This window comes from Phyllopteryx taeniolatus, chromosome 10 (assembly GCF_024500385.1).
Source record: "Phyllopteryx taeniolatus isolate TA_2022b chromosome 10, UOR_Ptae_1.2, whole genome shotgun sequence".
NCBI lineage: Eukaryota > Metazoa > Chordata > Actinopteri > Syngnathiformes > Syngnathidae > Phyllopteryx > Phyllopteryx taeniolatus.
The window spans coordinates 29,895,240-29,915,890 of NC_084511.1; the positions used below are offsets into that span (position 1 = coordinate 29,895,240).

General features: G+C 47.5%; 2 protein-coding genes across 27 annotated transcripts in view; one reads left to right on the plus strand and one right to left on the minus strand.

The window, feature by feature from the left end:
• LOC133485289 (protocadherin gamma-C5-like) overlaps window positions 1-5,816 on the plus strand; it is a 294,682-nt gene extending 288,866 nt beyond the window's left edge. For 11 of the 24 annotated variants that reach the window (XM_061788764.1, XM_061788752.1, XM_061788763.1 and 8 more), the window contains exons 3-5: window positions 74-127; window positions 1,872-1,969; window positions 3,798-5,816. In XM_061788764.1, coding sequence (XP_061644748.1) covers window positions 74-127; window positions 1,872-1,969; window positions 3,798-4,120 — 475 coding nt within the window. In that variant the 3' untranslated portion in view covers window positions 4,121-5,816. Of the gene's footprint in view, window positions 1-73; window positions 128-1,871; window positions 1,971-3,797 lie in introns of those variants that run through there. The other 13 variants (XM_061788774.1, XM_061788753.1, XM_061788772.1 and 10 more) reach the window with 3 other exon arrangements.
• Window positions 5,817-16,962: 11,146 nt separating this feature from the next.
• Window positions 16,963-20,651, minus strand: part of LOC133485067 (protein diaphanous homolog 1-like) — a 90,129-nt gene continuing 86,440 nt past the window's right edge. For all 3 annotated transcript variants that reach the window (XM_061788405.1, XM_061788403.1, XM_061788404.1), the window contains one exon: window positions 16,963-18,704. In XM_061788405.1, coding sequence (XP_061644389.1) covers window positions 18,547-18,704 — 158 coding nt within the window. In that variant the 3' untranslated portion in view covers window positions 16,963-18,546. The remainder of the gene's footprint in view (window positions 18,705-20,651) is intronic.

Below are 20,651 nucleotides of genomic sequence, written 5' to 3' on the forward strand. Positions count from 1 at the left end.
AAAATCAATGTCATTGCCTCCTCGCTGAAAAGTAGACGTGCCTTTGCGAGCGTGTAACATGTTGTGTTTTTAGTCCCCACATGCCATACGGTACACACATTCGATGGACGCCGAAGAGCGGGACAAGGTACTCGTCATTTCGACGTACAAAGCTTAGCCGCTCTCTGCCCTTTGCAGCTGATCAGCGTTTGTAAAAAGGAAATGGACCTGATTGGTTTCTCGGGGCAGAGAGTTTCCTGTGATAGTGCAACCCCGGCTGAGTGTGTGTGTGTGTAGCTGTATCGAAGTCGTAGCGCTTGTGTTAGTCTCCCTAAAAGTCTGCTGCGCCGTGTGCATCGAGGCCACAATGCCTGCTGTGGCGGAGAAAGGGCCGCGGCACTCATCGGCGTGCGCTGTTGTGCCAGACTGTATATGTGTGCAAAAGCAAACAAAATGGCGCTTGTCGAACTTCCTCTGCAGCCTTTACTGTGTGCGTGCGTGCGTGCGTAGTGGTTGTCGCCCAACGTGATCACGCGTGACTTTTCGTGTCATTTATCAAGCGAACGGCGGGAAGAAGGCTGCCGTTGAAGTAAGCGAGCCGACGCGTTGCGCTTATCTGCACATGGAGAGCGGATGTGCCTAAATGGTCCGGAGCGAGCCAGCAAAACATGGCCGCAGGATATTTGCGGGGCCGAGCGGTCCTCTCATTGGACTGCGACTCCCGATCGGGCTGACCACAGGGAGCGCTCAACAGCCGCAGGATGTGATAAGTCAGAGACTCGTTTAGCACAAACGGAGCGTCGCCTCGTTGTCTTTTGCGACGAGAGGGACGTGGCCGACGTAAAAACACTTTGGAGTCTCGGGGAGCAGGCGTCCGACGTCCGGCGAGTTGTCCTGAGGAACGGGCGTGTTGATGGCTCGCTTGCTGGTTGTTGCGCATCACTCGTGTAACGCAGATTCAAATCGCTTGTGAACAGCGCCGCTTGCGTTCGTTCGCGCAGCGCGACAAATCACAGATTGCGACACACGCAAATTGCCACCTTGGAATAAACAAAGATGTTTGCCCACACGGAAACGATCGGTTTGCGGCAGCACGCGTTGAACGTGCACCCAAAGAGGCCCGGAAATTGGGAGAAGGGTGGTTTTCAAAAAAATGACCATGGATGTAAAATAAGGCTCTGAAATCCTGGAAAAATGAGGCCTGCCCTGGAGTCGCGGGACCGTGCGGGCGCGTCCGCCCAAGGCCTTCACCTGCCGATCGAATACGTCGGCCCGTGTGCCGCCGTGGCTGTGGTTAATAAAGGGTTCACTTTCCCGTGTGTCTGTCACGTGGGGAGACGCGCTCCGAGCGAGGCGCTGATGTTTTGGGCGAGCTCCTTAGCTTGCTGGCTCGCTAGCTCGCGGACTCGCCTTAATATAGACATAATAACGCAGTTCGCTTTCACTCAAGTGTCTATGTCGTGTGGATCTACGCGCGCGGCGCAAAGCTGTAGAGTGTTGGCCGGAGCTTACGCCGGTCGGCCGCCGACTCGCTCGTTACTTGTATCGTGGGGGAGGCCCTCGCGCCAGGGGTATGCGCCGCAGCCTGCTTTCGTCACGGGGCTCGTCTTTAGCTCCCAACCGAGTTCAACGCTTTCTCGCAACAATTCAGTACGAAATTCTCCGTAGCCTTTGCACGTGTTTTCAGTGCTTACCACCTTCAAGGGTATTTAACGCTATTTCGAAACAAACCTCCGGTTTTTCTGGAAAGAAAAAAGGCCGACCGCTTGCACATATCGTACAAACACGCTCGCTACTGTGGCGCGTCGCAAAACCGCGCTCCTCGTCAGCTGCTTTGTCAGCTGCCGACGCAAAACGACGTCTTACCTTCGTCTTTGTCTCCGCACGCGCAGGGCTGTCGGCGGACCCGAGGTCGCCATGGGAACGGGCCCTTGGCCCCAACCCCCGACTGAAGCTGAGCAGCTCCAGGCCCTGATGGCCGCAGCTAACGGTGAGTAAGACGCCTTGTCGTCATTTTTGAAATGTATTTATTTATTTTTTATGAATTTTTTTTTTTTTACTATGTGCCAAAATTTGAAACAGTTGCCGATGTACTTTCAGCCTTTTGATTGATTGAACAAGACAAACATTCAACTGAACAAATACAAAATGAAACCACTCGCAAGGAGCACGGACGCTAACACGAGGCTGAGCTCTTGATGGCATTCGCTCGGGCCACGCCCCTCAAAGGCGCACGCCGACACACTTATTTACACTTTATCAAACCAGCTGATTTAATTGCATTGTCTTCTATTGTTTTATGTCTTTATATTTTACAATATAGTAAATAAACAATAGAACCCAAATTTGGGTGCTGGAACGGATTCACGGCATTTCAATTCATTTCAATGTGGAAAAGTAATTTGTTAGGTTTTGAGTTTGGCCACGGGGCGAGTTCAAGTCGGAATTCAAGAAAGGTACAACTGCAACGAAACCTAGCCACGCTCGCTCTCATTTCTGTCTCCGCTCGGAAAAAGAAGCCGGACGTGGACTACGAAAGCGAAATAAGCCGAAATCAAGACGAGAGCGGCTCTTTGGCAAACGAGCTCTCAAGTCATCGCTCAAGTTTCCACTGCCACGTGACCGCAGCGTAATGCGCCACGTTAGCCGGCTAAGCTATAAATAAAGCAAGAGGCGCTGATCAGTTACAACTGACTACGTTCGGTCACCTTTTAGCGCAGGTTTATACAAAAAAAACAACAACAACAACTACATACTGTAACATAAAATGCAACAGAATGGATGACTTCGTGGAAAAAGCAACATGAATTTAAGTGACTCAAAACGCGAGTTAGCATGGTTAGCTGGGAGAAATGCTAATGGGTAGACGTTAACTCTTGAGCTGGTTTGGTTGTTTTTGAGCGGTAATGAAAGCTACTTATTATCTGCGCAACCTTTAGCGGCTCCACACGTACGTTCCGTTCGGCTCAAAGCTTCGGAGCGGATGACGTTTCCGTTTCCGGGGACGACTGGGATTGCTAAACAGTGCGACGTTGTTGCCGCGCGACACAAACTAGCTAAAGTTGGGGTGATATCCGACTTTTGGGTGTTTGGTATCGTTCTGGGGGACTCCGAGTCCAATAAAGTTGATTTATACATATTGGAAAAGGAGAAATATAATAACAATAATAATATATAGACATCGCTCTTCCTGTAGACTCGAATACAATAATATTATTGTAACAATAACAGCAGTATCTTGTATTTTAAGAAGAGAAAAAAAGATCAACTCCAACAAAAGCAACCATTAAAAAAAAAACCAAAAAAAAACATTCGAAGTAAACATGTTTTACGAAGTGTGATGAAGCCGAAAGTTCCACATACGCACTTTAGGGGCGTGGCCTAGGCTGTGATTTGCGTCTTCTCCATGCTCCTTGCGAGTGTCTTCATTTTCTATCAGTTTGACTCTTTGGCCCGTCATGGAAACGGCTGAAAGTGAACCTGCGACTTGTCGCTCTCCCGCTCTCCTTGCCCACTTGCGAGGGCATCACTTTGTCTTAAAAAATAAATAAATACAATTATAATCTTTGCAAATGTAATAAGTGAGCCCATAATGAATTGGACTGCAACCTTTTGTTTTGGGATATAACTGCGCAAATGCATAGGCTCTCTCTCTTGTTTTGTCGATTTAAGTCGATGGTCAGCATGACGAGCGATCTCCAAATGACTTTTATTACGTGATTGGCCGGTTATTACGTTACGAGGCTTCTACGCAGCCACTGCTCCGAATTCTCCTTTTCTAACAAGTCTTCCCCTCCCTTTTGTCTCCCTCCCCTAAGTGAGCGACGCGAGCGGCACCCTGGGACCCGGCACGATGGGCCTGAGCACCCGCTACAGCCCCCATTTCACCCTGCAGCACGTGCCCGACTACCGGCAGAACGTCTACATCCCCGGCAGCACGGCCACGCTCACCTCCAACCCCCAGCAGCAGCAGCTGCAGCTGCAGCAGCAGCAGCAGCAGCAGCAGCAGCAGCAGCAGGCCGTGGCCCAGCAGGCGGGCCAGCAGGCGCTGCCCCCGCCCCAGCCGGGCCAGCCCGAGCCCCCGAAAGCCGCCCAGACCCCCGCCTCCAAGAAGAAGTCCACCAAGAAGGAGAAGAAGTAGAAAAGGAGGCGCAGGAATGCTCAATCCGGTCTGACGAGAAGTGTAACCCCCCCCCCCCCCCCCCCCCCCCCACACACACCCCACACCCCACCACCAGCTATCGCACGAGCGGCGGTCCGAGCGGCTCCTTCGGAAGCGTCTCGAAGGCGCCCGAATGCTTCCGCTTGTAATCGGTCGATGTTTGGTGCTCGGGTGTGGGTTCGGGTTATTGTGATTTTCTTTTTGCTTGATTTTGGCTAAGACAAGAAAGCTCCCAAGGTTGATGTATCCACAGAAATGTTGTCGTCTTTCATGTCGGAGTTGTTGTGCGCGGGAAGTCAGCCGTTGCGAGTGCGCTCGCCGCCATCATATTTCTACGTAGGCTCGGCCCCCTTTTTTGGCGCGGGATCTTTTACCGCTATTACAAACTTCGTCTGCATGCTCTTTAAAGGTTCAAACCACATCGTACTAGTTTAGCGTCGCAAACTATGCATTGCAAAAAGCAAAAGAGGAGGACGTCCCCCCCGCCAAAATCGCAATGCACATGTAGCATTTGCCCGACGGAAAAGAACTTTTGTAAACCACAGTTTGAATATGTATGCCGGTAATCTCCTGTTCCTGTTATGACCCGAGCATGCACCCGCAGTGAGAGGCCACAGGGGGTGTCCAGCTGGCCCCCAAGCCCCGCCCCCCCATCACTTCCCCCACATTAAGAGCCAACCTGAAGTATTGCACTGATGTCGGGTGTAAATCACATTCGGGTGTCGTATTTGCCGTTATTGAGTTTTCTTGCAATAGCGTCGAGCGATTGCATGCGTAAGATATGACGTCCGGCGGTGGTGGGCGGAGCCTAAAACATTGTTCCGTCGGCCCGACCGCCCCTCGGCTCCGCTCGCTGAATGTACAGAGGAACCGCTGAGCTCAAATGGGCTGACCCCGGGCCGGGGTCAGCGAGGCGAACCCGCTCGCCTCGCTCGTCCGTCGCCGCCCGTCCTCCGTCGTGACCCCGCCGCCCGCTCTTTGTAAATAAACAAATCAAGTCCCGTCGACGGTGTGAGCCAGGTGTTTGTGTTGTCGGGACCGCCGCCGTCCCAAATCCAACGTCCTTCTCCACAAGGCGTGGCTCACTACTGGAATGTGTTGCAGTTTGTTTTTCAAGAAAATGAAGAAAAAAACCCACCAGATTTATTCAACAAAAATGAAAATATGACATGATCTTCAACAGTTTGCGTTGCAATGTAGTAACTAAGCGCCATGCCAACTAACTCTACAGTGTACATACAACAAATGAAAGATAACTTTAGATAAGGTGACACACGTAGACTAGTTAACTTGTGATGTGTTGCGCATATTTTTGTCTTCATTTTCTCTTCTATCTTTTATCACGCTGTAAAGAAATGACAAAAAAAAAAAAAGAAACAAATCTGAAAATGTTTCTATCCTTGTGTAACCTCTCAATGTTCTTTTTGCGGTGATTTGATCTTGTGCATTCTCTTTCTGTCCATATGAACAAATGACGATAAATATTATATACGTGTCCGTCCGTCCGCTGCTGAATTAATACTACTCTTTCCTGCTGTATTATCTTTCTTATCAAATGCTTAGCCCCCCCTGCTTTATCCCTGTGTTACATTTATTTTTCTGCTAATATTTATATTGCTGTTTTATTTTCTCTTGAACACTGACATTTCAAATAAAAAGATTCTGAAACCGGTCAGCGTTGTGTCCTTTTCCCGTCTGTTTCCTAACCTTTATGGCGCCGAGGCACCCATTTTACCGGACCAAAAATCCAAAATGACCCAAAAAGTATTCGTTCAGATTGAATGATCTCGTCTTGATTTAGGCACAAATTTGTGTCTGATGGGTACAAATATATAATAGTGACAGTTGTATAGAAATCATCATCAATGATATACAACCAGTCAGAATATCAAAATGAGCGCATATCCAGAGAGAAGACAAACATGAAGTGGATCTTTTTTGTCGGCGTGTTCCACATTGAATAAATAGCTTCCCGAGACGTCGCGACGGGCGGGCTCGGACTCGAACAAGAAGATGTCGGCCGCCCTGATGCGGACTTGGAAAGACTTGGATTTGCTTCAAGAGGATTTTAGATTCTTCCAATGAAAAAGTCTCATTGCCCCCCCCCCCCCCCGATCGCAAACGTACTAAAGAGTCGAATCCGTCAATCGTCGGCAAGTGTCAGACATACAGAAATTCATCGATGACATTCGCGTCTACAAACCTTCTGAAGCTTCAAAGCAACGGCACCTTTTTGTCAAAACATAAATAGAAATATCAATTCCATACAAATGGATTGCAACCACAGCGCTTCCATTTCCTTGCTAATAAAAGACATCACAGCCATTTGCGTACCCAAAATGGCTGACTCCCCTCTCCCCTCTCCCCGCCTCGCAGCCATTGTGTTGCCCGGTTGCCACGGCAACTGTCAGCCAGTCCACGGCAAATCTGGGCGGCAGCCATGTTGGCGTGCTCCCGCTGGGCTGCGGGAACGCAAACGCATCCAACCATTAGTCAGAGCCCGAATACAGGAAACAGACACGCACACACACACACACACACATAGATGAGTCAGACATAGTAAAGCACTTTGGCCCCGTTTGATTCACTGGTGGTGCACAGCACGGAGATGTTCCAACACATTCCACATTTAGAAGTTAAGACTTGGAAAAACAAAAACTGTCTAATTGACATTGTCGAACCTTCGAGGCAACTTTCAAGGAAAAGTCTCGAGTGTCAATCAGGTTCTTCTAAGAAGAAGTTGACAAGTCACATGCGCAAAAGATACAAGAAGGTTTCTGTCGCAGGTGCACGAAAACAACAAGGACATTTGAATTCTCCGTTCTAATTTGCTGACTCACGAGCAGTCCCGCGAATATGCGAGGGGAGCACGTGACCCATGAGGGGGATCAAAAGGACTTTGTTGGACTTGCTCGAACGGATAGCTTGAAAGTCCCTTTTTTCGTTGTTTTTTTTGGGGGGGGGGGGAGTTGATGACTCGCAGGGTTGTGTCACCATTTTCTGAATGTGGCGACAGAGAAGAGAGACGCGCTTGTTCTCTCGCTCTCTTCGCAGCCCCCCCTCCCCATCTCGCCTAATGAAGCGCATTCCTCCTCATTAGACACACGTTTACACAATGGAGCAACAAAAACACATTTCCAGTGATGTATAGCAGAATGATCCTCGTTCACTTGATAACGTTAGTCAGAAAACAAAGACAAGGATTTTTTATTTTAGGATCAAAATGCATTCGTGGTTAGCACAGCCGCACTGCAGTGAAAAGGTTCCGAGTTCAAATCTCGTTCCGGCATATATTCGCTTGTCTGTAGCTTGTCGCTTAGTAGAATCCTTAAATATGATCGCTTGAAGTGTGTAAGCGTCAACAATACGGCGAGCCGTTAGCGAGGAAACAGCCAAGCGAAAGCATCGAGCAGCAAAAGAAATCAACAACAGTCAGTGTTGCGCCGCCACAGGAAAAACCAAAACATTTGCCGCCACTGAGGGTTCCATCTGATCCTCGTTAGGAAAGAGCAGGACGTGATGTCATGGCAACGTGTGGCGGAACAGGAAGCGCGTCCGGTGAAAAGGAAGGAAGCCGCCGCCGCCGCCGCCGCCCCCTGCAAACTTCCTCTCTTCTTCTTTCCCTTGACCCCCGCCCCTATTCGCCCCCTCCTCCACTGCAGCTGTGTCATGGCGGCTCCACACATGAAAGAGGACACAGTGCGGCTCTGTGCTTGAACAATGTGCTGCATTTCCTCCCGGCAGACACACACGACTCCCGTCTGCTAAGATCAGATAAAGGATAAGATAAGATAAGATAAGATAAGATAAGAACCGCGGCTCGGCACGTACTGTATGTTGTCGACAACTCGCGTCATTGACACACTTTGGGAAAATCACGTTTGAAGCTTTACAGAGGGTCAATTGTTGGCGTGCCACTGCAAAGGTGGAGGCCGCACTCTTTTTCCCAATATAAATACAAATCAATAAAATAAACAAGCAGAAGAAGCACGTTCCTCCTGACCCACTCGGCCCGCGTGACCGCAGTTCGTCCGACATCCCATCGAGCCGCTTTGCCGGGTGCGACTGCGCAAGCGCTCCTAATACGCGATACCGGAAGATCCCGTGAAGCATCTTCCAATCGTTATCGGTACAGTACTCGCTTTTTGGTCGACACTGGCAGAGACGAAATGTTCTGTGTTTAAGACGATAATCTCCTGCGATGACCTGAGCGTGGGTTTCTAACGGATATTAGTCCCAGCTCGTGTAGAAATATGTAAGACGTGTCTAATACTGTGGGCCCGTTGCGCTCCAATGGCCTCAAGATTAAGGACACCTTAATCACCAGTATTTATCTACTGTGCTCCGTGTGGATTCAGAAAAACAACAAAAATAGAATGCAACTGTGACAATAATACTAAACAATAAATTATGTTGATGATGATGATAATAATAATAATCCACCCATCCATTTTGTGAGCCGCTTCTCCTCACGCGGGTCGCGGGCGTGCCGGAGCCTATCCCAGCTGTCATCGGGCAGGAGGCGGGGTACGCCCTCAACTGGTTGCCAGCCAATCGCAAGGCACATACAAACAAAGGATAGGTACGTCGGTGTCAAACTCATTTTTGTTGTGGGCCGCGGCATCGTCACGATTTCCCTCAGAAGGCCGTTACGACGGAACCGGGCGAGGACCGATACCGGGTATCGCCATCGGGTCGTTACCGGCCTTATTTCAAGGTACATGGTACTCGTGAAGGCAGCTGATACCAGTCACCGGAAAAAAAAAAAAACTGACATTCAGTAAGTCCTCCTTGCCAGTAGTTGGCGCTACACTGCAGCGGTTTGACATATCAGTATAAATGGACGCTCATAACATATAAACAACAAATTGATGGATAACTCGTTTTGAAAGTAGAAGTCCGTAAAAATGGTTTTCATTCAATTTACTTTAAAAGGGGGACTGGTAACAAAGAAATGCTTGCGATATCTCAACATCATCAAAATGAAGGCAAATCTGCTATTGTGGCAGGAAGTGGACATACTTCATTTGCTTTCGTTGATGCGGCGGGCCTGATCTGGCCCCCGGGCCACGAGTTTGACACCGGTGGTCAAATATGGAGGTCTGCCACGTTCGTTAGTCAGCGCCCGATTTCGCATCTTTCTCACGGACGATTGTAATTCGTCTTCTGTTTGGCTCAAAGAAAAGGCGGCAACTACGGCTAACGCTAGCCTGAGTTCAACGTGCTGGCGGGCTGCACGAGAAACGCACAATGCTCCCTTTCAAAGCCCCCAAAACTCTCTCTTCGCGTGAGACGGACCCTCTCTCTCCTCTTTCTTACTGCAGTCGTTCGTCTTCAGTGCCGAGAGCCCTCGCGCCCGTTTTTTGTCAGCCGGGAGGACGGAAAACGGACAGGGGCGGTGGGTTCAAATATTGCTTGACGTTTGTTTTAGGGCAGCCGGAGAAGGTTTGTGACGTTCTCTCCCCCACGCAAACGTAACCCCAATCCCTCTTTTATAATCCTTAAACACAAATCAGTCCTCGCATCCACCGCACCCCGGTATCCCATCATGTTCCCGTCACCGCTGCTGTCGTCATGGAAACGCACAATTCCCCCCCGCGCCAGCCATGAAAATGTGCCACAGAAGCGAGCGGACGACTCGGCGCCACGGCGACGGCCGTTGCCGTGGAAATGCCGCAGCTCGTCGCGTCGACGCTCGCCGTGTCAAAGCTCATTGCGTCGAAGGTTCGTGTTGTGTTGGAGGTTTTGTCGGGGTGGGTCGGGTTAGTCTTGGACTTCGGTTAGGTGGGGGGAGGGAGGTCACCCGTCCATGAAATATTTGCCGGAACTTCAGCCTTGACAAAATCGACGTTTGGAGGGGCTTCATCCCAAAACCGCCAACACCAAATTGGAAAAGTCGAAAACGAAGAAGAACAATAATTCGATGGTGAAGAAGACAAAGACAAAGATGACGATGAAGAAGAAACATATTTTGGGATTTGTGGAAACATTTAGAGAAGAAAATGAACAAAAAGAGAAAATGACCAGGACAACCAAACTCAGGCAAGAATAGCTGCTGAACTTGGGGTCGGGTTTTGGGGGTTTAGGTTTCCGGGTACTATACAAAAAAAAGCTACTGCTAACTGAGAAACAATTGAGAATACAATTCGTGCTTGGAAATAATTAGGAGCGTTTTGGATTGGTTCAAAGTTACGCGCGAATGTGAGCAACCTGCTTGAGAGGAAAGTTTGAATATCGAAGTGCGCGCGAGGATGAACGACAAAATGTCCTGGGAAGCGAGAAGAAGGAAAACAAGCTCGTGTTCTGATGTGCGGCTTCCGGTGACGAATCAGACTTCCTCCTGACAAAGCTCTCGTCCACGTTTCGGTCCCCCCACTCAAAGAAACTCTCTGTTTTAGATCAACAAAAATGGAGGGCCGCCTTCTACAATCATCCTCATCATCATCTTCGTGGTGTGTTTCACTCAGGAGAAGCAGGAGGAGCTCAGCGGTAATGGCGTGTCACTGTGTCCGCGTCCATGAATGTCAAATATTCACGCGGCTCTTCAGAAGCCCGCAACGAGAGATGACGTCTGCGGCGGGGCACGGCCCGTTGCCATGGAAACCTCCACCATTTGCACCCCCCTCCCCCTTCCGCTTCGTCTTCCCGACTCAGTTTGGCGGCAGGAGCGCCTGGCCGAGAAGCGTCGGCGTCGGTGAGCCGCAGGAGCGCACGTGAAAACGAACATCAATGTGAAAGAAATAGTCAATCAAAGGAATCTTAATTGTGCAAGTATTTGTCTCTTCCTGTGCGTCTGTTTGTCTAAGCAGCTCCACTTAGCCGGCATAAGCTGCTTACGCTAATACTGCTGCACAATAGCCTCTGCTCGTCCCATTTAGCACAAGCGGCCCCCCCGCCCACCAGGCCTGTCTGCCCGACGGCCTTCGACCCTGCAGCAACGCGCGTTCTGCAAGCGCTGGCCTAAACACACGCACACCACGTGTGCGCGCCAAAATTGCCCGTCTGCTGTCCCTAATGTGGTGGCCGCAAGTTACGCTGCACCTCTCTCCTCCTCTCTGTGCAGCCCTTGTTTACAAGCCCCGCCTATTCCGCTCGTCACATTTGCCGTTCTGCATGCCACAGTCAGAAGAACTCGGATGATGGAGAGGAACATCTGAAGACGGCTGCTTGTCGTCAGACGGTCTACAAGGCTAAAACGAGCATCGATCGCATCATAAAACAAAGGAAGAACATTTCCAGGAAAGTGGGTGTAAAAACCTTATCCCCCCCCCCCCCCCCCCCGGCAGATGTAGGTGTAACCATGGCAACTGAGCAAAGGAATGATGTCATTGCCTCTGTCTTCGCCCTCAGTATTTGATTGTCTCCGTGGGTCAGACAAATGAACAACAACGCAGCTGAAAGGCAGTATCACTGAGAAAATACATCAAAACTAAAAAAATATATAGTTGCTTAAAGTCAGTCTAGGTGCCTAATGACAATAGTCAAATTAATGACAAATTCGCACAAAACAATGCACCCTCTTCAGATTACTGATTAAAGATTGCTGATCATGTGCACCGTCTAACCACACATCCATTCAACTCGCTCCGTTCAAGCAGACCCACTTGATGAGCTTGAAATGTCTGCTGGAGGCAATTCCAGCCTCCAAATGTCGGCGCCCCGCCCACATCGCCTCGGGGGACGGCCAAGACGCAAGTTGCGCTGCGGGCTCATCACGATGGAGGTCAGCTGACTGTTTACTGCCCAGTGGAGCCGTCAGACTGACGAGACAGACAGATAGGGGGCACCCGGAAGTGCCTCAACACACACACACACACACACACGCTCCAAGAAACTCCGCCCCAAAATAACTAGAAATTGGAAGAAAAAAAAAGAACTTGTGATCAGCAATAATCTTGTCATGAAATTGGTCCGAGTCTGAAACCCTCGTGATCGTTGCCAGACAGCAAAAATGACCCGAGGTCCATTACCTTTTGCAGATTGCTACATCAATGTTTTGCTAGTAGCCGTGGCAACCTTTGCTCCGACCAACCAGTCCGAGGACGGAAAATGCCGACGTCGCGCCGGTCTTGTGAGGACGGATTTGAAATGGGATCGGTTCATGAAACAGCCTCGAATACTTTAAGTTGCTTGGCTCAGCACGACCGATTCTGAAGGCCCTGGGCAGATTACATTGACACGGCAACACACAGAGGCTCAAATCTGATTGGACAAAAAGCGACAGTCTGTGTAAGTGCGGCGGCGGCGATGGAGACGTCACTCGGCAGCGTGATGGCACAGCCAATCGGTTGACACGTCGGTGGCCCGTGTTAATCGTCTCCTAGTAGCGTGTCGCGCGCAGGCCGTCATGCCACCCCAATTCCAATGGAGTTGGGACGTTGCGTTAAACATAAATAAAAGCAGAATACAACGATTTGCAAATCATGTTCAACTTATATTTCATTGACTCCACTACAAAGACAAGATATTTAATGTTCAAACTGATCAACTTGATTGTTTTTAGGAAATAATCATGAACTTAGAATTTGATGGCTGTAACAGGTTCCAAAAAAAAGCTGGGACAGGCTCATGTTTACCACTGGGTTACATCACCTTTTCTTTGAACAACATTCAATAATTGTTTGGGAACTGAGGACACTAATTGTTGAAGCTTTGTAGGTGGAATTCTTTCCCATTCTTGCTCGATGTACAGCTTCAGCCGTTCAACAGTCCGGGGTCTCCGTTGGCGTATTTTACGCTTAATAATGCGCCACACGTTTTCAATGGGAGACGGGTCTGGACTCTTTTACTACGAAGCCACGCTGTTGTAACACGTGCAGAATGTGGTTTGTCATTGTCTTGCTGAAATAAGCAGGGGCGTCCATGAAAAAGACGTCGCTTGGATGGCAGCATGTTTCTCCAAAACTTGTATGTACCTTTCAGCATTAATGGTGCCTTCACAGATGTGTAAGTGACCCATGCCATTGGCACTAACACAGCCCCATACCGTCACAGATCCTGGCTTTTGAACTTCACGTCCATAACAGTCTGGATTGGTTCTTTTCCTCTTTGGCCCGAAGGACACGACATCCACAATTTCCCAAAACAATTTGAAATGTGGACTTGTCAGACCACAGACGACTTTTCTACTTTGCGCGGTCCATCTTAGATGAGCTCGGGCCCAGAGAAGCCGGCGGCGTTTCTGGGTGTTGTTGCTAAATGGCTTTTGCTTTGCATAGTAGAGTTTCAAGTTGCACTTACGGATGTAGCGCCCAACTGTATTTACTGACATTGCTTTTCTGAAGTGTTCCTGAGCCCATGCAGTGATATCCTTTACACGTTGATGTCGGTTTTTTATGCACTAACACAGAGGGATCGAAGGTCACGGGCATTCAATGTTGGTTTTCGGCCTTGCCGCTTTCATGCAGTGACTTCTCCAGATTCTCTTGAACCTTTTGATGATATTCTGGACCGTAGCTGATGAAATCCCTAAATTCCTAGCAATTGTACGTTGAGGAACATTGCCCTTAAACAGTTGGACTATTTTCTCACGCACTTGTTCACAAAGAGGTGAACCTCGCCCCATCTTTGCTTGTGAATGACTGAGCAATTCAGGGAAGCTCCTTTTCTAGCCAATCATGGCACCCGCCTGTTCACCTGTGGGATGTTCCCAACAGGTGTTTGATGAGCATTCCTCAACTTTCAGTCTTTTTTGCCACCACCTGTCCCAGCTTTTTTGGAACGTGTTGCAGCCATCAAATTCCAAGTTCAAGATTATTTGCTAAAAACAATCAAGTTGATCAGTTTGAACATGAAATATGTTGTCTTTGTCGTGTACTCAATTAAATATAGGGTTGAACATGATTTGCAAATCATTGTATTCTGTTTTGTTTATGTTCAACACAATGTCCCAACTTCATTGGAATTGTACAAGCAGCCATGACAACCGATCAAGGGCACGTTAAGAGATGCTGAGCAGACGTGTGAAGGCACGAAGCAATTTAGTCACATGTTTAATTGGGGAAGAAAAAATGCTCTTGGCAGCACCCAGACCTCTTTTGTAAGGAACTGTGTTTTTCCCCTGGGCCTTCCTTGAAAGTTGAAAAGTGTCCAATGTGAACAAATGAGGGCAGGCTTGCAGCCAAAGTTTTCTAAAAAAAAAAAAAAAAGGCGAGAACAGTCCTGGAGTGTACAGCCAAGTTCATGTTCAAATCAAACATTTGGCAACCCCAATAAAAGAAAGGCAAACACCGTAGAAAGAAAAGATGAGGTATAAAGGTGCAGCTGATTTGACTTGTGTGTGGTTTTATTGTCTTCATCCATGTGCGCTTCTGTCCTCCCTCCCTCCATCCTTCCTCTTCTTCTCCACTTTGCTACCTGGAGACAGACGGCCTGCCCGGGCCAGCCAATCAGAGGCCGAAAAAAACATCCTCCTGCGCCTCCATTGGTCGCCCGCCTCCGCTATCAACGGCCGTGTCATTGTGTCGTCCGACACATAATACAGCCCCCTTTCTTTGTTCAGACCCTTTTTCCAATCCAGTGACACCTCCCTCCCAGAGTGGAACGTCACACACACATTTCACCACAATACACCAACAAGGGGACTGAAGCATTCTGGGAAAACAGGAGGGCCAGACGTCTTGCTGGCTCCAACTGCTTTTAATCCGACTTCTTCATCAAGACAAATGAGGATTTTGATTTTTATTGCTCAACTTAAGACACAAAATAGTATTAAATGTATAACATTCATTGTTCATAATGTTTTAGCAGTCTTTGACACTACGACAACAGCTTGTTTTGTAATTGATTTTAAAATCCTCTAAAGTGAATTCAGTCATTTGTTTCTAAACTATGTTTGAATTACTGAAAATGTGCCAATACTGGGGAATATATAGTACTGAATTGTTCCGACAGCAATATGAATTTTCATCATTTCCCTTGTTGCGTGGCTAAAACGAAGCCCGCGGGTACCTGGCACGAGTGGGTCCTGCCCCGCGACGCAAGTATTCAGCATACTTACTGCATTGCATCAGTGGCTATGCGGCACAATTGCGGGATATTTTGTTTTTATTTCAAGGCCCATTTCGACCGCCGCAGCACGGGCAGGATGGTATATACTGTATTTGGCATTTTTCTTTAATTCGTCCAAATTTGGCAGGCTTGTTAACAACAGTCTTGTCTGGGGTAGCGGGTTGAAAATGGCCAATTCTCTGTCAAATTACTTTAATAAACAAAAATCCCTAAAACATTGTCAAAAGACACTTCATTGGGTACAAAGTAAACAGATTCAATACAAGAGTTGCTAAAATGATTGGCGCCTCTGATCGTGTCAATAAAAACTGAGCGACAGAATTTGGAATCAGAAAGTGTACCTAATGAAGCGTTCAAGTGCAAACTGGTCAAAACGCTCTGCAGTCACAAAATGAACTGAATTGAGCATGCGCGGTACACGTCGGAATGCAACTCACAAGAGTACGATTTTTTTTATTTTTATTTTTTTAATAATCAGACTATTGTTGCCTCTTTTAGTTTGTCGAACACTGAGATTGTACAACTAGAGATGCACTGATGCCAATACAAGTAGTGATGCAATGCCAAAAAAAAAAAACACTCCAATACCATGACACCGATACCACTTTCCTAGCCTGACAGCCATGCGAAGATACTTTAAGCTAAACACGTATGACACAGTGTTCCCAGTAGATTTGAGTGAAATTTCTAAACAATATTTGATTAAAAAAAATTAACAATTACAAGCTGTAACGGCATTGTAAACAATCAGTACTCAAATCTAAGTACGTGTACTAGTACTCGGTCCGAATAAAAGTGGTACCAATGCATCCCTAGATATAGATTGGCTTAGTGTATTTGTTCCATTTCTAGTAAAAAGCGGATTTTGCTCAAGATAAAGCAGTGAAAGTCATGTTGACCTCTTAAGATCTAACAGTGGTCATTCAAAAAACAGCAGCGTAGTTGATCACTTCTTTTAGGTTTGAGGGGGGGGAAAAAAAAAAAAAGCTGAATTCACTGTCATAAAACACATGGGCTAGTTTCACTCTCATGCAAGTCCAAAAGTTCTCGAGGCGTGCTGACCGCAGTTGACGGCCACGCGGAGTCTCCAGAAGCTTTTCCTGGCATTCGTGTGCAGAGCCACAATGACACAACGTGGAATTTCGGACATTTGCCCGACAGGAAAAAGACTGGCGGAGCGCGGGGGCGACACCTGTCAGTCATGACATCTGTGTTGTCGCAGAGCCGAGCAGGAATAAGGTCGTGGGACCCGTGGCCGATGCGCCAAGTCGTGAACGGTTAAGAAAAAGGGAGGCAGGTATACTGTAAGTAACAGCTTTCGACAAGATGTCGGCGAACTCGTCAAGCGTGCCTTTACTGGAACAGAAAGGGTCTTCCATAAAGTGGAAACACAAACATTTGAGTCAATGGCATGAATGAAAAACAATGTTTGTATAAAAGGAGATAAAACGTACACATACATGTCACGTTCATGCTGGAAATTGCATTTGGAATCTTTGGAGCCCTGGAATGCATCTGCCAAAGTTCATAGTTTCCACTGTTGATACATTCCTCCTCTGTCTTCTGGCAATAAAACCAAGGCAGGTTGTTGTTGTTTTTTTTTTTTTTTTTTAAAAAAAACTTTCTGCCATTTTCACTCAGAAATGCGTTAACAGAGGAGGCTAAGGCGGAGCATGCTCCACGAAAAATACAGATCGTTAACTGGAAGTTACAATTCACAATCCTTCAGATATTTAACTTTTTGATAACACTTTGACCACAATTGAACATGTTCACATAACCAAAGAGTGACTAAAAACAAAAACACAAACTTGAATTAAAGACATTTTAATTGTTCTGCGCAGCAAACAAATCTTATGTGCACTGTTACAAAAGAGCAATCTCTGGGAAAAAAGGAAAAGCCAAGAATATGCATTCAATAAGATTAAAAAAATTATCAGTTGTAAAAATCTACATAGAAATTCTCTTTAAAAAAAAAAAAAGACTCAAATTAGAAAAACCAAAAGGTACATTCCAGTGACGCTTTCTCCACATTCCAGTCACACATGAACAACAATTACAGCAGGTTTTTGTGCTTGTCCTGTGTGTGCTTATGGTTGTAATGTGTGTGCAAATAAGAGCGGCGCCAGCAGGTGCTCACAACAGTCCAAGGTGTCAATCACCTGATTGACATCTTTTTCAGCACCACTCTTACAAAACACGCTGCGACTCGAGGGCGAGCGACATCTCGAAGCAGAAACTTGACATCGGTCACACCAACGAGTCGAAGTTGCAAAAGGACACATGACATGATGTGTTCGCATAGGAACGGCAGAGATATTGCATATTTGCTGAGGGATTGTGTTGCATTTGCAGGCTTGTATCTCAGTGGGAAAAGTGTGTGCGTTGCGTGCGTGTGTGTGTGGCATCCACAAAGTACATCAAAGCGCACACACACGACAGCCGCTTGTTTTCAAAAGCCGCCCACGCAAGCATTTTGGCCACTTTTTCCAGCGTGCGATCTCCGCAGATACCACAAAGTTGCTTATAAAGCTGAAGATTGATGACCGAGCGGTGGGCAGCATAATTACAGAAAACACAAGCACACAGACGCACACATAAGTAGGAACTAAAAATAGATGACTCCCATTAAAAGCACACAGGCATGTAAAGTGCTTTTTGTTTCCAAACAAATGTGGCCCAGGCGAGCCGCTCGCTCTGTGCAAGAATTTTCTCTAATGACACCGCGGGCGAATTGAAAGGAACGGTCATGTCATTTGACTGTGCTGCTTTTCTTCAATTAAGTGTGTCATCCCTTATACAAATTAAGACAGATAAAAATAACTGGCACCATGTGGGAGCAACCTGTGACTGTGCGTGAAATGACAAAACTGGACTCCTACTCATGGACACTTTTTCCAGTGACGCAGCCGAAACGTCAGCATTTATGAACAGCAATGTACAATGTATCAAACAACAACCGAGCAAAAATCATTTTAAGAATACAAATACAAATAAATGTGGACAATTTGTGCCTCCAAAACGAACCGTTTGAAGCAGATCCATGTGCCTCACGTTGCGAAAGAAAATTTGGGGAATACCAGTGAATCCCTCCTCCGGATTGGAGGTTGCCCTTTTGGTGAATCAAGTGGTTAAGAGCTACGGCGAAAAAAACTGACAAAGCGCACGGACAAGTGAGGAACAGTTGCGTATGTTATCAAAAACTGTTACATTTTCACTAAAGTGGCAAAAATCCAACGTCTGAACAGGGGACGACACGTGTTGTCCCAGAAGAGCACAAGACGTGTGCGACGATGCAAGTGAACGTCAACATTGGCCGCAGCAAAGCTGCGTGGGCACACGTGACACTTACACGCAAAGCGAAGCAAAAAAACGTGGACAACTAAACAAAAAGTCTAACTGGAGCGAGAAGGCGCAGCTTCCAGCAGCTCCTCTAAGGAATCTCCCGCTTCGACCTTGTGCTCGTCCTTCCCTTTCCTGGCGAGCACGTCTTCCTGCATCAGTTCCTTGGCCAGGATGTTGGTCACCGCGTGACCGGCTCTTCTGTGGTTGGCTGAGAAAGAACAGCAAACAAGGTGAGCGCGTGACATCGGCTAATACGCGCCGGCGCCGAAAAATATTGTTCAACTCGTAAGTCGATGCAGGCGTGACGGTGGTGGACTACGGGCGGCGTATTTTCATCACGGCAAACATTTCTCAACACTTGGACGCACGCACGCAGGCACACAAAACATGCTAGTGCGCAAGCTTCCTAAAGTGGCACACAAAAGAAGCACCTGCCTCAGTTGTATTTAACGTTTTGGTGTAAAATGTTGAGAGGGAGAAAAAAAACGTGCGACTCTTAATAAGGAGGAAGACATGACGATAGATTTCCCCAGCGTTTGTCTGTCCGATCCAACTCACTGGTGTCCACGTTTAAACGAGCAGACGTCCGGCAAATAACGTCAACAACAACAATAGCTGTTGTTGTTTTGTTTTTTTTCCTTCTTCTTCCAGCCACTGTGAAATGATACGCGAGGTGTGTGTGTGTGTGTGTACACGTCTCGGCGGACACACTGCGACAGCTAACACGCTAACATAGCTTTCTCATGCTCGTCTCGTACACGCGACCAGTGGACTAAAATTGAACTCAGTCTTTTGGCCTATTTTTCAATTTGTGCCCAAATTTGAATTATGAAAAATCTTTCATTTTTAAATGTACTTTTTTTGTGATGTGTAGATAAGAGTTGTTTAATTGTGTTGGTGTAGCTAATGCTGTGGACAGAAAGCGCTTTGGATGATCAAAAAAAACAAAACAAACAAACATTTTCTTCCTTCACGTACGACACACATACAGGACACGCGCGTGTATGTGCGGCTTATAGACGGCGGCGACGAAGCGGTGCGGAGCGCTCGTGGATGGCAGAATTAAGTGGAAGAGTTGACAGAGGGTAGGGAGGTGCTCAGAAGAAAAGCTGTCTTTTCTCCTGCCTGCTCTCCAGGCAGCAGCTGCGGCGGTGGCCATTTTGAACTAAATAGGTCAGGGGGAGATTGCGCTGCATGTTTATGTGCGTTTAATGTCAAGATGCTTAATCGGTCAGTGTTGGGACCATGCAGACCGCACATGCAAAATGAACCACGCCAAGCCAACACACAAGTCGCACACAGTTACCGGTCACGTCTCCAGAATAAGCTGGGACAGAGAAACTATTGAGTCTGGGAAGAAAAAGAGGAAAGGAGGATCGTGACGTGTTTCCAAATACAAATCCACAATGTGGATCGTACAGCAAAGACATTTTACAAACCGGAAACATACGAGCGTGACCTGGAAAAAAAGAGACAGCATGTGTCAGTGGGGGTGGGGGCTTCCATGTGTGCAAAAAAAGCGGAAGAGGGAACAACTCCGCTCGCCTCCTCTTCATCTCCCCAAAGAAAGAAGAACAGGAAGACTTCCACTCAGGATCAGAGGGCGCTATGGAACAGCGAGGAATTCTGATGGGATGCCCGCAAAGTCACTAACAGCGCACCAGATTTAAGTTGACATATACACAGAACTTTATACATTAGGTTTGTAGATACTTTAGGAGGTTTTTGTACATTCTTATGCAATTCCAGCAAACTCTTAATAGTGCAGAAGACAGATTATTCTGTTTTTGTGGGATGCTGATCCACTATTGGAAAACGTGGTAGTGAATAGAATATTCAAACAGCACTCAGTATCAACTTAACCTGAGAAAAAGGATGTTTGCTCAGATGTGACACTGGACATCGCTCACTGCCAATAATATTCAGCATGAAGGATGGTGCTTGTCGGGTGGAAAAACGAAGAACTAAACGATTTCCCGAATCTTGAAACACGCGGCGCCACAAACAGAGCAAGTCCTCACAATGTCTCACGCTCCAAAGTAGCTGGCACGTTGACTAAATGATCGCCGGGTTCCCCAGCGAGAGGGGGGGGGGGGGGGGGGGGTCCTGGCGGGCTCGAAGGGGTGAAGGGAAAAGATCATCTGTAACACATTAC